This window comes from Phocoena phocoena, chromosome 3 (genome assembly GCF_963924675.1).
Source record: "Phocoena phocoena chromosome 3, mPhoPho1.1, whole genome shotgun sequence".
Taxonomy (NCBI): domain Eukaryota; kingdom Metazoa; phylum Chordata; class Mammalia; order Artiodactyla; family Phocoenidae; genus Phocoena; species Phocoena phocoena.
In genome coordinates, this window is record NC_089221.1 from 77,401,627 (window position 1) to 77,417,741 (window position 16,115).

The 16,115-nt window shown below is 36.1% G+C and overlaps 1 protein-coding gene across 1 annotated transcript in view; it reads right to left on the reverse strand.

Annotated features, from left to right (window-relative positions):
- Positions 1-2,850: 2,850 nt before the first annotated feature.
- The window catches only part of SKIC3 (SKI3 subunit of superkiller complex), a 76,936-nt gene continuing 63,671 nt past the window's right edge, over positions 2,851-16,115 (reverse strand). Inside the window, exons 36-40 of the mRNA XM_065875030.1 lie at positions 15,110-15,268; positions 11,426-11,578; positions 6,536-6,666; positions 4,638-4,761; positions 2,851-2,925 (exon numbers count right to left, since the gene is read on the reverse strand). Coding sequence (XP_065731102.1) covers positions 2,851-2,925; positions 4,638-4,761; positions 6,536-6,666; positions 11,426-11,578; positions 15,110-15,268 — 642 coding nt within the window. The remainder of the gene's footprint in view (positions 2,926-4,637; positions 4,762-6,535; positions 6,667-11,425; positions 11,579-15,109; positions 15,269-16,115) is intronic.

The window sequence follows — 16,115 nt, forward strand, 5'->3', positions numbered from 1 at the left end:
CATTTTGTAGCGCCGAAAGCCTATACAGTTTTAATTTGTTGCTGATATCCTGTCCTGATGAGTGGGCACAGTAGTATGTAGGAATATTCCTGGAAGCCATTGCTACCTCAGGACAGCAGCAACTTAACTCCAAACAGAAGTGACTGTGAACAACATATTAATCTATATAACCCTCTAACCCAAATGTATCCCCAACTGAACTTCCCTTTAGTTGGATCCAAAGATGTCCACCGCCACTCCAGGGTCAACTGACATCAGCAGAAGAGGGAGTGGAAAGAGTGGTCTTAATCAATGGACTTACTGAAGTTAAAATACAAATTTTACAACACGTAAAGCTCATGTAAGTGAGGGACCCTGGAACTCAAGAGCCATCATTTCACAGTAAATTCACCTCTGCTTGGACGACCAGCTGAGCACTGGGTTTCCCTCTTTTTACATTTATTTTGCCACAGATCCAAAAAGATGATAAAAATGAACAATTCCCCTTGAGAAGCTCAATATACATTGCGCTTTATCAAACACCAATACTTAACCCTCTGGGAAATGTGAGACTTCTCCCCCCACAAATACAGGAGAATGTCTGAGCATGTTCAAAGTATTTTGCTTCCCTATTGAAGATGAAGGACAAATCCCTCACCTTATGTTACCCAGGTAACTTCCTTCTTGGCCCCATTGTGAGGTGGATGTGCTCACCACCTGTGAGCCGGGACCGCAATAAGGCTCAAGGTCAAAGAAATAGCATTCCCAGAGTGCTCTGGACACGATCAGCTCTCCCCTTTCCTGCAGAAACTCACGAAACATCATCTCACTTCTATGGTGTCACCAATAATATCAGCAAGTAGCATCCAAAAACACCAAGAAGGAAAAACTTGATCTATAATATACATGTTTTTACCTTATAAATGGGGCCTCTGAACTTTTTTGAGATACTACTTTTTATATTTTCATTCATTCATGTGCTAGGCACTGGGGATACAATACAGAACAAAATAATCATGGACCCTGCCCTTAGGGAACTTATAGTCTAGTGGAAAAGACCAACAATCAAACTTGCAAATACTTGGGCAAGTAAAGGGTATGATGGGAGCACGTGGGAGAGGCATTCAGCATAAACATGGGCAATCGGGCACAGGGGTCTTCCAGAAGAAGGGGTATCTAAATCGAGACCTCTAAAGTATAAAGAGACGTTAGCTGAGGGGAAGGGGCTTGATTGGTAAAGGTCGGGGCTCAGGCAGATGGTGCAGCCTGAGCAAAGGCCTGGAGACCAAAAGAATGGGGCCCATGCCAGGAGCTGAAGAAGTTCAACACGGTCAGAACCTAAAGCGTGTATGGCTGGAGGTGGGTCAGCAGGAAAGAGAACACTGGAGACTTTAGGGGAGTGGGGTATCTGATCACAAAGAGCTGTGTTAACTCGTGTTGAGGAACTTGGGCCTGCAACAAAAAGAATAAAATGCCTAGGAAGAAACCTACCTAGGGGGACAAAAGACCTGTATGCAGAAAACTATAAGACACTGATGAAAAGAAATTAAAGGTGATACAAACAGATGGAGAGATATACCATGTTCTTGGATTGGAAGAATCAACATTGTGAAAATGACTCTACTACCCAAAGCAATCTACAGATGCAATGCAATCCCTATCAAACTACCACTGATATTTTTCACAGAACTAGAACAAAAAATTTCACAATTTGTATGGAAACACAAAAGACCCCGAATAGCCAAAGCAATCTTGAGAAAGAAAAACGGAGCTGGAGGAATCAGGCTCCCTGACTTCAGACTATACTACAAAGCTACAGTAATCAAGACAGTATGGTACTGCCACAAAAACAGAAATATAGATCAATGGAACAGGATAGAAAGCCCAGAGATAAACCCATGCACATATGGTCACCTTATCTTTGATAAAGAAGGCGAGAATATACAATGGAGAAAAGACAGCCTCTTCAATAAGTGGTGCTGGGAAAACTGAACAGCTACGTGTAAAAGAATGAAATTAGAACACTCCATAAAGGGCATTTTGTAAATTAAAATAAAATAGGAAAATGTGCTTTCATGTCTTAAAATCTGAAATTCTGAAATTATACCTGATATCGATACTATAAAGAAAACAAAACAGCCATTTCTTTTTTTTTTTTAATTTAAGGAAGTTCATCTTTTCATCATGATTGAAGGAACTGCATGATCAGTTAAATATTGTCAGCATTATTTTCCAAAATTTTTCATTAATGTTTTACATGCAACCTTACACCTGAGTGTTTTGAATTACATAAACATATCCATTAGCAGTCTAAGATTCACCAAACATTTATATTATGCTTCTTCAACAGAATCCAAGATGAACCACTAGTAAAACGGATTATAAGATTATCTGGATTTTAGATGAGTTGGTCTGCTGAACTCTAGAATTCACAGAAGGAATTAAATCTTTGAATTTGTTGTTTAACAAATACAATTCTGCATTGTGCTAATCTCCTTTTGCATATTATTTAGCAAATGGCTATTAAGGCTTTATTGTAAGGGATTACCAAAAAACAGTCCTATGGTGAACCATGCAAGATAGAGAAAATAATGATTTACAAATAACTAATGAACAACTAAGGGAACCATGGTTTTTCCTTTCATTATAGACTTCTCAAAATCAAAGATATTTTTCAAATTAAAGTTATATTAAGAGTTTATGGAAAATTCTACCCCTAGCTTAAGAACTTAAACATCTTTAGATTTAAAAAAGGAATGGATGACTATAACTATAGTTTTTTAAATGTTGCTTTGGGGAAAAGTCTTGATTCTTTGTTTCATTCTCTCTAATAGCTTTTTCTTTGCTTGCTTACTATAAAATAAAGCATTGTTATTGTGAGGACAATTTCTGATTCAGTTCCAGTGCTCTTGTATCTCCATGAGTTTTGGCATTGTTTACCAGCACCTGTGGGAAATTATATACAGGAAATGTTAGTATTTTCTTTATTAACAATACCTACATTTAGAGTCATAGAAGCCAAGTAAGCCAAAGGGCAGCAGGCAATATCAAACTACACAAGAAAAAGTGACTATGTGCAAACTTTCTGTCATTTTTGCTGAAATAAACTGTTCTAACAAAGCTAACATCAGAGATAAGCACAATTCACTCAAATGCTCAACAGTACAGATGTCAACATTTTGATTGTTACCACCGCCAGCACTGCATAAAGTTAAAGGTTTTGTTTGGAGGCTTTGGTTTACAATACTGTCACCTTTAAACCCTCACCCCAAAAGACCATTTTATGCATAGAATTGTTCAAATGACATTGCTCTCCTTTAAAACCACAGCTTAGGATCAAGGCTTGGGTTCTAAGCTCTATTAAGAACCTTTCCATAAGTTTCATCAAGTCCACAAACTAGAAGCTTTCATTTTAGTTTATCATTTGATTACTAAAACATTTTTTGGTTGTTCATTTTCAAACACTGTGAAGGATCCGAGATGTTGCTCTATCTGCAAGCTAACAAGTTAGCTTTCATGATGGGACACCTGGGTCAGAGACAAATGTCTTTATCATTCATGGTGTAGCAAACGACATGAGTATCAACATATTTGCATCTGTTCCCCTCCTAAGTCTCAAAGGGGTGACATGGATGGATGCATATAGTTTCCCACATACACAGTGGGTTGACAAAAGGGGAACCTTAGATTTAAGCCTAGGCGCCTAGGAGACTTGAATCTTTTATAATTGGCAGTAAACATGCCTATTCCTTGCTCTGGAGGGAGACACTTATCTCCATCTCCCAAGTCTGGGGGTGTTTAAGAAAGGCTTCTCCTTAATTTTCATTGTGTTTTTAAAACTCTTGGCTGAAGTTATAAGAATTTTAACCCAGTACATGTCATACAGACTCTACCTTTTTAAAAAGAATACACACACACACACATACATTTAACCCTTGAACAACATGTGGATTAGGGATGAAGACCCTCTATATGCTCAAAAATCCACATATAACTTACAGTCAGCCACCCAAATAGGCAGTTCCTTGGTATCCATGGATTCAACTAATCAAGGATCGTGTAGTACTGTAGTATTTACTCTCGAAAAAAATCCAAGTGTAAGGGGACCCACACCATTTATTTAAACCTGCATTCTTCAAGAGTCAACTGTACATGTTTATATATTTAGAAACCAGACCCATCCCACAAGAAGTGGAGTAGAAATTGTCATATGAGTTTTACAGAAAAGACAATAAGAAGTAAAATAATCTTTCCAAAGATAATATGAACATTCCATTAATTTCTGCTACTTCTAAACCTATCTTATCTATCTATTTGCCTCCACTGCAATGGTCATAAGAAATAGTACAACCAGAACTCACAGCCTTCATCTATCTTTTCTTATGCTACATAGCACATCAGGAGAATATATTTCCTACAGGTTAAATCAGTGGTTCCCAACCAGGGGTGGTTACACCTCAGATATTATTTGGCAATGTCTAGAAGACATTTTCAGTTGTTATAAGCGGGGTGGAGGAAGGAGGACAATGGTACTGGCATCTATTGGTTAGAGTGGTTAGGGATGCTATTAGACATCCTACAATGCACAGGATAGCAACCCTTAGCCCTCACCCAACAAAGGTCCAAGATGAATAACTTTAATAAAATCAATGCCTTACATCAATGAGCTCGTAGTCATTTTTGGCATGTAAGTGTCTCAGAAGGTACCAACGTGCTGTTGAAACAATAGATTTGGGATACCCAGGCTGATACACCACTCTCTCTAAAAGTCGCCGTGTCTCTCTGGGAAAAAGATACTTACTTTCAGTCCAAAGCATATAAATTAATATAAGATATTATATATACTAGTCTCAAACACACATTATCTTTCTCATTCTTTTGCAGACAACGTGCTGATTACTTCATGAATTTTTTCATCCATGTAACGAAAAAGGTAGTAATAATGGTTAACATTTACTAAGTATTTATTGTGTGCTACATAGTATGCCAAGTGTTTTACTCATATGGTCACATTTAACATTCACAACCTTATAAGGTAGGTTGCTGCTATTATTCTCATTTTACAAATAAGTAAATTAAGGCTCTTTCCAAATAGAATGGGGAAACGACCCCTATTTCATGAGCACTTCTGACTACTCTACTTCTAATCCCCCTTGAAGGTAGACAGAAAATAAATAATGCAAAGATAATACAGAGTGGAACAAGAAGAAATATTTAACATCTACACTAGAGGCTAAGTGTATAATATCAGGCTTTTAGTATATATTTTTAAGAACGTGTACAATACATGAACCTATGTAATAACAGGCTGATTTACAGTTGTGTTCTAATTTTTTCTTTCCAAATTTACTAACATCTATGGCTCCAAACACTTCTGTATGGGTAGAAACAACACAAATTGTGGTAACTTCAGAACTGCTGAATAGGAAGATTTTGTAGGTAGCAACTGGTTTGAAGTAGGAGCTAAAGAAGAACATGCCCTGAAGATGCTTTTACATAGGAATCACATAGTAAAGCACACTGCTTTTTCTAAGACGGTATGTTTATTTGAGCTGATTTTGGGTGGTGATAAAAATCATGGGAGGTGCTAACAGAGATTACAGGCAATTGGGGGTTAAGGCTCTTTAAGTCATGTATACTGAGCTTCGGCAGAAAGAGTTCATTAGGAAGTTCACATTATAGCCTAAAACATTTCTTGGTGAAATTAGTCATATAAGAAGTGGCAAAAATAAATAAATATCAGTAAATGATGCTGAAATTGCTAATTAGTCATAGGTCTTATCTCTTCCTTCACTCCTATTTTGTGGTATTGATGTGACCTTTGCCACACATTTATATGTGTTAAGCTCTATGTCTACAATTCTTATTCTGTTTCAGTAATATATGCTCCTAAACCATTGTTTCACTTATGCTTTGTATTATGTGTGATATCCATTAGAGCTAAATATTCTCAGAATTTAAAAATATTCTTGCCTGTTTTTTCATCCATATGACTTTTAAGGAATTTTCTTCAAATTTATTTCTGACCTCATCTCTGCTTCCAATAAAAAGACTGTTAAAATTTAAATTTTATAACTTAAAATTTTTATATTTAAATCTGTGAAGCTTCTAGATTTTCTAGATATAAAAACCACATTATTTATAATATCTCTGCCTTTTTAATATTTATTACTTTTTTTCATAGCTTATTGCCTTGCAGGAATTTATGTCAATCTAGCCTTCAACTTGAGCCTTTTGGGTTGTGTTTGTTTCTAGAATCCACATTTACATTGTTGGCTCATCCTAAAACAGTGAAGAGCAAAAATTCCAAGGCCTTCTTCACTCAAAATGCTGTCATGCAAATCTCTCATATTCTATATCTGGGTACCAAATCACTTTTTTTAAGTAAGACTTTATTTTCTTCCTTACTGGGTTACTAGAACCAGCCTTTCCAAAGTAGAAACATATATATGAATAACATCAAAGTTTGTTAAACTAATTCTAAACCTTTGTTTTGTAGAAGGATTAAAAGTGAAGAAACACTTTGAAGAAAAAAATGAACAAAGATTCTTCATACCTTGCTCCCATTTTGCATTTGAATTGTAACAAAGCTTGTAAAAGGACAGCAAGCGGACAAAAGCAAAGTTTCAAGGCCTCAGTTGTAGCTTCTTGAACCAAGGATGGCCAGTGATCACTGGAAATATTAGCCTATAAAAATAAAATACGAATATTAAATCATTAAACATTTGACGCATTTATTTTTAAAATAAATTTATTTATTTATTTTTGGCCACACTGGGTCTTCGTTGCTGCATGCGGGTTTTCTCTAGTTGCAGTGAGCAGGGGCTACTCTTTGTTGCGGTGCATGGGCTTCTCATTGCGGTGGCTTCTCCTGTTGCGGAGCACAGGCTCAAGGCGCACGGGCTTCAGTAGTTGTGGCACACAGACTCAGTAGTTGTGGCTCACAGGCTCAGTTGCTCTGCAGCATGTGGGATCTTTCCGGACCAGGGATCGAACCCATGTCCCCTGCATTGGCAGGTGAATTCTTAACCACTGTGCCACCAGGGAAGTTCTGACATGTTTACTTTAAAAAATGTTATCAGCTCTTATTTGTTGACTGCCTACTTGTCTAAGTTGCCATGTAAATGCTACAGGGATAAAAATTCTACAAAATGATGAAAATCTGATTCCTGCCCTTATGGAACTACAAAACAAGGCTGACAGGGATTAAGGAAGGTTTCAAAAAGGAGATATCACTTTAAAAACACTAAAATATTTGCTAAAAGAAAATGCACTATTCTATTACATGGGTGAATGAAATCTATCAATTACTAAGCCTCTGGTCTACCAAATATACAAAACTCAATTTAATGTGATTCTTTAACTGGTAGTGTATAAGTTCCACATTTCAAAAATTATCTAAGGAGAGAAGAAAGACTGAAATGAAATACGTTAATAAAATCCCAATATAGGAAGAAAGGTGCAAAGCAGATCAGAGATAAATCAAAGTCATCAATTCTGAAAAACATTTTAAGAATTTCACTTTATGGGGAAAATGTTAAGATAGCTATACATTACTTAGGTTGCAAACTTTAGTTTGTTATAGTATGTACTGACTCAGAAATAACATAGATAAGTAGTTCCAAAGAAACAGTAACTGCAAACAAAATGGTGAACACTCTACTGAATTACATAAGGAAAAAAATGTATTTAAAATCTTCCATTGAAAACCTCAAATTGTAACCAAGAATTCATAATTACAGGTATCTAGAATACACATTTTAATAAAGTCAATATAATGAGTGAATACACAGTCACTTTCAAACACTAAATTATTTTTTTAAATGTTAGAGCAATAAACTCTGAGTTCAGCAAAGGCAAGAGTAATTTGTGTAACCAAGGAAGAGGAAGCCATAGGGATAATGAATATGAAAACAGAGATCACAGATAATGAGGCATTCTCCATAAAGATGGGAGCAATGGCACCTTGGGTACATCTGGAAAAGAATGTAAGGCAAAGCCCATACTAATAAAATTACTCCTAATATATTTTTAAAAACTAATAACACAAAACTCTAACTGGTTGCTTTTATAATGCACTCTTTAAATTCCAAGAATTCATATAAAGTATTCCGTAAGGTTAGCCCATATTATGATATAATAGTTTCTATATGTAACTGGCATACTAAACAATGTGATTAGAAAAATAAGTATATTTTTGTCTCCCATTATGTTTTTAAAATTTATTATATGAGGGAGACTTTTCCTCATATAATAAGGATGTAAATGACAGTAGGTCCCATGACTCTGACATCCATTCACAAACACGGTCTTAATGAGAATGTTCTCTTTTCAATACGGCAATCTTCATTCAAAGGTAATATTTACATCCCACTCCCATCTCCTCAGCTCCCAGCTAGGGTATGCTTACAGGGAGCAGCATGTGGCCTGCTCCTCCGCCCGACACCCCCACCTTTCCTTACTAACTGTAGTTTCAGGAACCAACTGAAATATCAGAAGTTTGACTGATGCCATCATACGATGATGCTCTTTAGGCCTGACAGATCTTTAAAGATCTTTTTCTCATCCAGACTTTCCCTAGCTTTATCAGAGACTCTCAACTTTACGCATAGTCTCTTATTGCAGGACCAGCTATGAAATCTGTGGGGCTCAATGCCAAAAACCAAAAACATGCAGGGCCCTTTGTTACAAAATGATTAGAATTTCAAGATGGCGGTTGCAGAGCGTTAAACCCAGTGTGGAGGCCTATGCAGGTGCACAGGATAGGATGCACACCCACGAAGCAGTCCTGCTCAGCTGCAGTTCCACTAATCTGGGTGAATGAACTATTCCACTTACTCTCCTCACATGCTATGGCAATCTGGAAACCTTTAGCTTCCTTTCTGCTAGATCCCATCATTCCTCTAGGTGGCTCTACATGTCAGGATCTAAGATAATTCCCATGGCAGTCCACTATCTCAGCTGGCATCACTCATTCCTGGCCCTAACAAGCTCTAGGAGCACTGCTGACCCCACGCTGCAGCAACCCTCCTTCACAAGATGGAGGGCATCTTGTACCCAAACATACACTCCTACACACTTTTGGGATTCACCCACTGCTGACCCCTCTGTCCCAGAAGCATGCAGTCACTTTCCAAAACATGAGCAACTCTTCCCAGCAGGTGGAGAGCCAAATCTTCAGAGGCATGTGTCAGATACCTGTCCATGTGCTTCTAGACGTGTGCCTCCAGGACCTCAGAGGTCACACATCAAAGCCTCGCTCTCTCTGGCAGCGAGACTCCCTTCCTCGTCTGGTGGGCATCTGTGTGTGGAAACGTGCCAGGGGGACGACAGGGGAGGCAACAGCTTTCTCCAGAGAGATTTCTTCACAATCCTCCAACTCTGCTCTTCTAATCCTTTTATAGCTTCCTTATAGGTTACTCTTCTACACACTTCAGAAATCTGTATCTTGGTCTGATATTTCTCTTTGGAATCTGATATTTAATATCTCAGGGCAAACTTTCAGTTTAATAGCCTTTTCATATATTATTACACATACAATAGCTTCTCTTAAAACAGTCTAATTTTAATATACCCATCCTCTGCACACTGCCAGCTCTTTACCAGAGAAATATGACATCACCTTATAATAATTGCTGGGTATCAAATCTTATAACAAGCAAATTAGATGTGGATGGTGCTTTAAAGTTTACAAAGGCATTTGTAATGTTAACTTCATTTGATATTCCTAATACCTAGGCTTAGTAGGTATTACTACCTCCACTATTACCAAAAAAGGTTGGGGGAGCTCTAGACAGCTTAATTGGCTGAAGTTTTCACAGGCTGTAACTGGTAGAACCAGAACCAAGGCTCTTATAGAAAACACTTTTGTGATGGTAGTAGTGGTGGGGCAATGGGGGCAGGTATACCTGGGTATTACTAAATTGTAAGCTAATTTTCCCATCTGTAAAATAAGGTTCTTATGAATATTAATGAAGTTAATATGTATAAAGCACTGTAACAGAACCTAGCACAGGCTAAGTGTTCTGCATGTTTGCTATTATTATTGCTATTTTTATTTTATTTCAGGGCAGATTTAATTTCCCAGCATGAAGAAAAAACAAACAAAAAACCACATCACTAATAATATTTAACTAACAAATAATAAGTTAGACTAAAAGGGTATCGACTTCTCCAGCTCACATATTCAAGAGCATTTATAGGTGCTACATGTGGCTTCCATAGCCCACCGACTGCCAATGTCACAAAGACTTTTGTTAAATATAAATATGAGACAAACAAAACAAAATGTTTGGTGATCTAGAATTACCATTAACCACCATTTCTTTCCAGCCAAATCATCTCAAATTTGACTACCATTACTATTAGTCTAGTCATTCAAAAACCATTGGTGGAGGAGCTCCTATATATAAGGCAGAGTGGTAAAGCAAAGATGCAAAGATGAACAAAACATGGCCCCAACCTAAGGAACTCTGAAACGTGCTCCACAGTAATAGCACCAAAGCTGAATAAATTTCCTAATTCTTATATTTCTTTGGCAAAATGTCTAGTTAAAGCAAGTAAATAACGTTGGCAATGGACTACTATGGCAAAAGCATGAGTTAATTCAGGCCTGTCTAGGAAATTTCTTCCAAAACAAAAAATGACATTTTATCTTTTAATTACAGAAATAACATGCATATGATAAAAAATTCAAACACTATCAAAGGATATAAAATGAAAAATTCTCCTCCACTATCCCTTAAAGACCCCTAAGTACTATCCTCCAAAATAACTGCCATTAAATTTCCTTTGTATCTTCTTGTATCTTTCCATGTGCCTATTAGCATGCACACATGTACACACACACACACACACGATGTAGAGATACATATTCTTAAAAATATATACCACACACATATACACTTGAATAGCATATCATACACACTGTTCTGGAGTTTGCTCCTCCATGCATCCACTTAAATATTTATCTTGAAAAGTTTTCCACACTAGTATATAAGACTTCTAGATTAATATACCTACCTTGGTATCAGAAAACATATCAAGTCAAAAATTACAAGAAATCCCTCTTACAGAATGTCAAATTGAACTAAGAAATGACTAAAATGTTAATTATTGGTATCTTTGTCACTGATGAGTAGCTGGGTTCATTCTAACTTAAATCACCAAGAAACAAAAATGTATATTCTGCCATAATTCAACTTTTAAAATTGCAATCTTTGTTTTCTCCCCCTAAACACTGACAGTGTCCTGCTAGAGTCTATAGGTTTATGTTATGTTACTCTTATGTCCATCAAAAAGCCCAAATACAAAGTCTATGAGAAGACCACACTAGAAGGTGATGAAACTATAGGAACTCAATGGAATATCACTATGTAAAAAGCTTTTATCTTAAAGAAAAATAAAAGAATCAATTTTTCACATCATAATTATAACATGATCTTACCATGCAGACTTCTAATGCAAGCAGTGCTAGTCTCAACAGGCTTGAGAGTTTCCCACTCCAGCTGCCCTGTTGGGATGCTACTTGTAGACTCTTCCTATAACACATCTCTGCAGCACCCATCATTCCTTGGGACTGATATATGTGTGCCAGCCACTGAGGAACAGCAAGAGAAAAGAACCCAAAAGATTTTAGTTTCGTACACAGTCTACTTCCAACAAATTCAATAAACTTTGATGAAACTAAATTTTTAATTTAATTATTGATAAATTTTGTGCCTCCAAATCAAAAATCACAGGTCAAAAAAGGGGTAGCCATCTTGCCCATTCTATTGGCAACAGCCACATCCAGTCTGAAGCCTTAAAAAGTCTCCCAAGATGGCAAGTCAGGAACAAAATCAAAATGCAATATAATTTTTTATACATTACAGATTTAACATTTGAAAATCAATGCAATCTACCTCATTAACAGAATAAAGACAAAGAAGCATTCTCATAGATGGCCCCCATCCCAAATCCACTCATTCATGATAAAAAACAAATCTCTCTTGACAAACTCAGAAAAGAATTTCCTTAATCTGAAACATAATTTGGACAGCCATTTTAGAAACTGATAAATACCTACAAAAACCTAAAGCAAAAATTATAATTATGAAATTACAAATGTTTTCTATCTGAGGTAGAGAATAAGACAAGAATGTTCCCTTATCACCACTCTGCTTAACACTGTAATTGAGGCTCTATAAATAGTGCAATAAGGCAAGAAAAGAATTTAACATAAAAATATTAGAAAGAAAAAGTAAAACTTCATTATTTGCAAAGGACGTAATTGTGTATACAGAAAACCCAAAACCATTTCAAAAGAATAAGTGAATTTAGCAAGGTTTCTGGAAGGTCAGTATATAAAAATCAACGGTATTTCTAAATGTTTGACACCAACATACAGAAAAAAATACCACTTGCAATGGAACAACAAAAAAAATCAACTACCCGGAAATAAATTTAACACAAAAATGTAAAAGACCTCTATTGCAAAAATTTTAAAACACTGCTGAGAGAAATTCAGAGCTTAAACAAGGAGGAATATAACACATTTATGGATAGAGAAACTCAATAGTAATACTTTGTCAATTCTCCCAAAAGTAAACTATAGATTCATGTAATTCCAATCAAGATCTCTGTAGGACTTTTGTTTGGCGGGGAGAGTAAGGGTAATTGACAATTTACATGTAAATGCAAAACACCTAAAGTGATTGAGACACACTTGAAGGAAAACAAGAAAGTTGGAGGTCTTAATATTACCTCCACATATCAAAACTACTTATAAAACTATAAGCAAGAATAAACAAATAGATCAATGAAAAAGAAGGAAAAGAACAGGGAGCCTTAAAAGACCTAGTCACCTGATTTATGACAAAAGCATCACTACAATTTAGTGGGGACATAATGGTCTTTTCAAAGGATGGTACTGGGACAATTACACATCCATATGGAAAAAAGATGATCCTTGACCCTGCAACACTCACAAAAATTAATCCAGTATGGATCATAGACCTACATGTGAAAGGTAAAACAACAGTTTCTAAAGAAAAACAGAAAAATATCTTCATGAACTTGGAGTAAGAGTTCTTGAGTAGAACACCTCAATAACGCATTAGCCATTAAAAAATGATAAATTAGACTTCATTAAGAACTATTCATCAAAAAATAATATTAAGAAAATGTTAAGCCAAGGTGCAGATGTGAGAAAATATTTGCAATACAGATATCCACAAATGTGTCTGTATCCAGAAAATATGATTCCAACAATTCAGTAAGAAAACAGCATATGAAAAACTACAGTAAAGAAAAGGCAATTTAAAAAGAGGAAATCCAAAGGTCCAATAAGTATATGAAAAGTGGCTCAACAGCATTTGTCATCAGGTAAATTCAAGTTAAAACCACCACAAGATACTATTACCTACATATCCTTTGGAAAGGGAAAACAATAACCACCATCTGGCAATATCAGCATGTTCATAATTTGCTGGTGGGAACGTAAACTGGACATCCATTTAAAAAAACCATTTGACAGAATCTACTAAAGTCAATATACACATACTCTATCACCCAACAAAAGGCATATCCCAGAATGGACACAGCACCATTAATCATAATAGCCAAAACCTGGAAACACAGTTGACCCATGAACAACAAGGATGTAATTATAGTCAGCCTCCGTATCCATGGTTCCGAGGATTGAACCAACCATGGACTATTGAAAAATATCCACTTATTAGTTGACCTGTGCAGTCGTGCAGTTCAAACCCATTATGTTCAAGGGTCAACTGTAATCCAAACAGTAAAAGGGATATTTTACAGTATATTCATAAAAATAAATGAAAAAAAACTATGGCTTCATGAATTTCAACTAAATGAAACAACTAGATGAATTTCACTGACATGATGTTGAGTGAAACCAGATACAAAGTGATACTCCATTTATATCAAGTTCAAAAACAGGCAAAATTAGATAGAAGTGATAGAAGACAGAATAGTGTTCCCCTTTTCTTTTGGACGTAGGGGGCGATCACAAAGGGAGAGCATGGGGAAGGCAGCTAGGCTGCAGAAAATGTTCTATATCTTGATATAGGTTGTGGTTTAAAAGGTACATACATATAATGAGTATAAGATTTTTACACTCTTTTCTTTGTGAATTATATCACAGTATAAAAGAAAACACATATACTATCTCTAAGACTTTACCTACTGTATAATTTATCCTTTAATTTTCCCTTTTAGTTTGACAAGGTGTTTTTCCCCTTGATAAAGAACATGAGATCATCAATATCCAGTTGACCTTAGAATTAAACTATCTTAACTCTCATATGGCAAATTTACTCTGAGAGGGAAAAAAGCACCATATTTCTTCAAGGATTAGAGTAAACAAAGTGGCTTAACTTGCATAATCCAACTATTTTACACCATTAGATAATCTTTTTAAGCAGGACATCAAAACTGTTGACATAACAAAAGATCACAATGAAGAACTGTAGTAAAATAAGCTTCTGTAAAACCTATATCAAAAAGTCCCTTGATACTATCTTGTGGTACAGAAAGAACTATAACAAATTGAGTAAAGTAATTATATGCTTTTTGTATTTTACTATCAATTAGAATAAAGTACACAGTGATCATTATGTATTTGTCCTTGTGGTAAGCAGAGCCAGCTAAAAGGGCAGACAGTCTATTGATTGAGGCATCAGTCCTGAAAAGAACTATTTCTAAAGGCTAAAAACCCATTAAAATCTTGGATATAGGTTACCTGTAAAGTAGCTAAGGAAAAACTACACACATCCCCTCTAAAGACAGAGTTAAACACCATTATGGTAACTTTATCATAAAATGTTTGTAACACTTAGCTCTCTTACACCAATCCCATGTAAAAGACAGTATTTTCAACACTATTTTAAATGGAGAAAATTTACAATCAACAATGTTAAAAGCTTCGAAGCCGTGCAGCAGCAGATCCTAAATGAATATTCAACTTCTTTAGTTTCTCTAACCACAATACCCTTTAAATCCTGAAAATGAGAGATATACAGTGAATCTAAAGGCAAAACAAAAATGTAGCATACCCCTGACCTCATTTAATATCACAAAGCATTTTAATTCAGGACTCACATAAGAAAAGAGAGAATTTATTTACCTGCCAAGCTGGAACAGAGGTTGAGTTGGACATGACTGTTTTTTGCAGCTCTTCAAGTACAGCATCTGGGAGAGGTTTTTGTGACTCTAAGAGTGGTTTACATTGAACTTGTCTCAAAAGTAAGATAACAGCTGGCTGATCAGGGTTACTTTTTAAATTCTAAAAATCAAACCCCAAACAGAAATACATCAAACAGGTTCTTAAGTGTTAAATGTAAAAGGCCAATAAGTTATTCTCCATATTGAAAAAAAACCCCTGACTTTAACCTTTTCTTATTAAAAAGTAAACAACAGCAAAAGTCAACAGAACACTGAACATCTTGGGAATACCAAACTCTACACTTAAATAAGCTCTAAAATCAGTAATGCTATTACTGTAGTTTATAAGTTGTTAATCTTAGATTTAGTATGTCCCTTTGACTTGGTTTATTCTTAAGTGATATCTTGAAAAATTTAGGTACTACATATAAACAGCTGAACTAAGAAAATTAACAGTGAAAGCTAAAACTAATCCTTATTGGAAGAAACTTAACTTTTTTTTTTTTTTAATTAATTAATTTATTTGGGCTGTGTTGGGTCTTTGTTTCTGTGCGAGGGCTTTCTCTAGTTGTGGCAAGTGGGGGCCACTCTTCATTGTGATGCACGGGCCTCTCACTGTCGCAGCCTCTCTTGTTGCGGAGCACAAGCTCCAGACGCACAGGCTCAGTAGTTGTGGCTCACGGGCCTAGCTGCTCCGCGGCATGTGGGATTTTCCCAGACCAGGGCTCGAACCCGTGTCCCCTGCATTGGCAGGCAGACTCTCAACCACTGCGCCACCAGGGAAGCCCAAACTTAACTTTTTTTAAGAGGGAAAGAGTTATAAATTTTTTCCTTTCTCAACCTCTTAACAAAGATACTCATTGTCCTTTCTCCAGGCACAGACTTCTTACACACTGGGAGTAAGAGAAATGACCCATTTACCCAGGCCATTTATTTATACCTTAAAACACATACACACACATATAAAT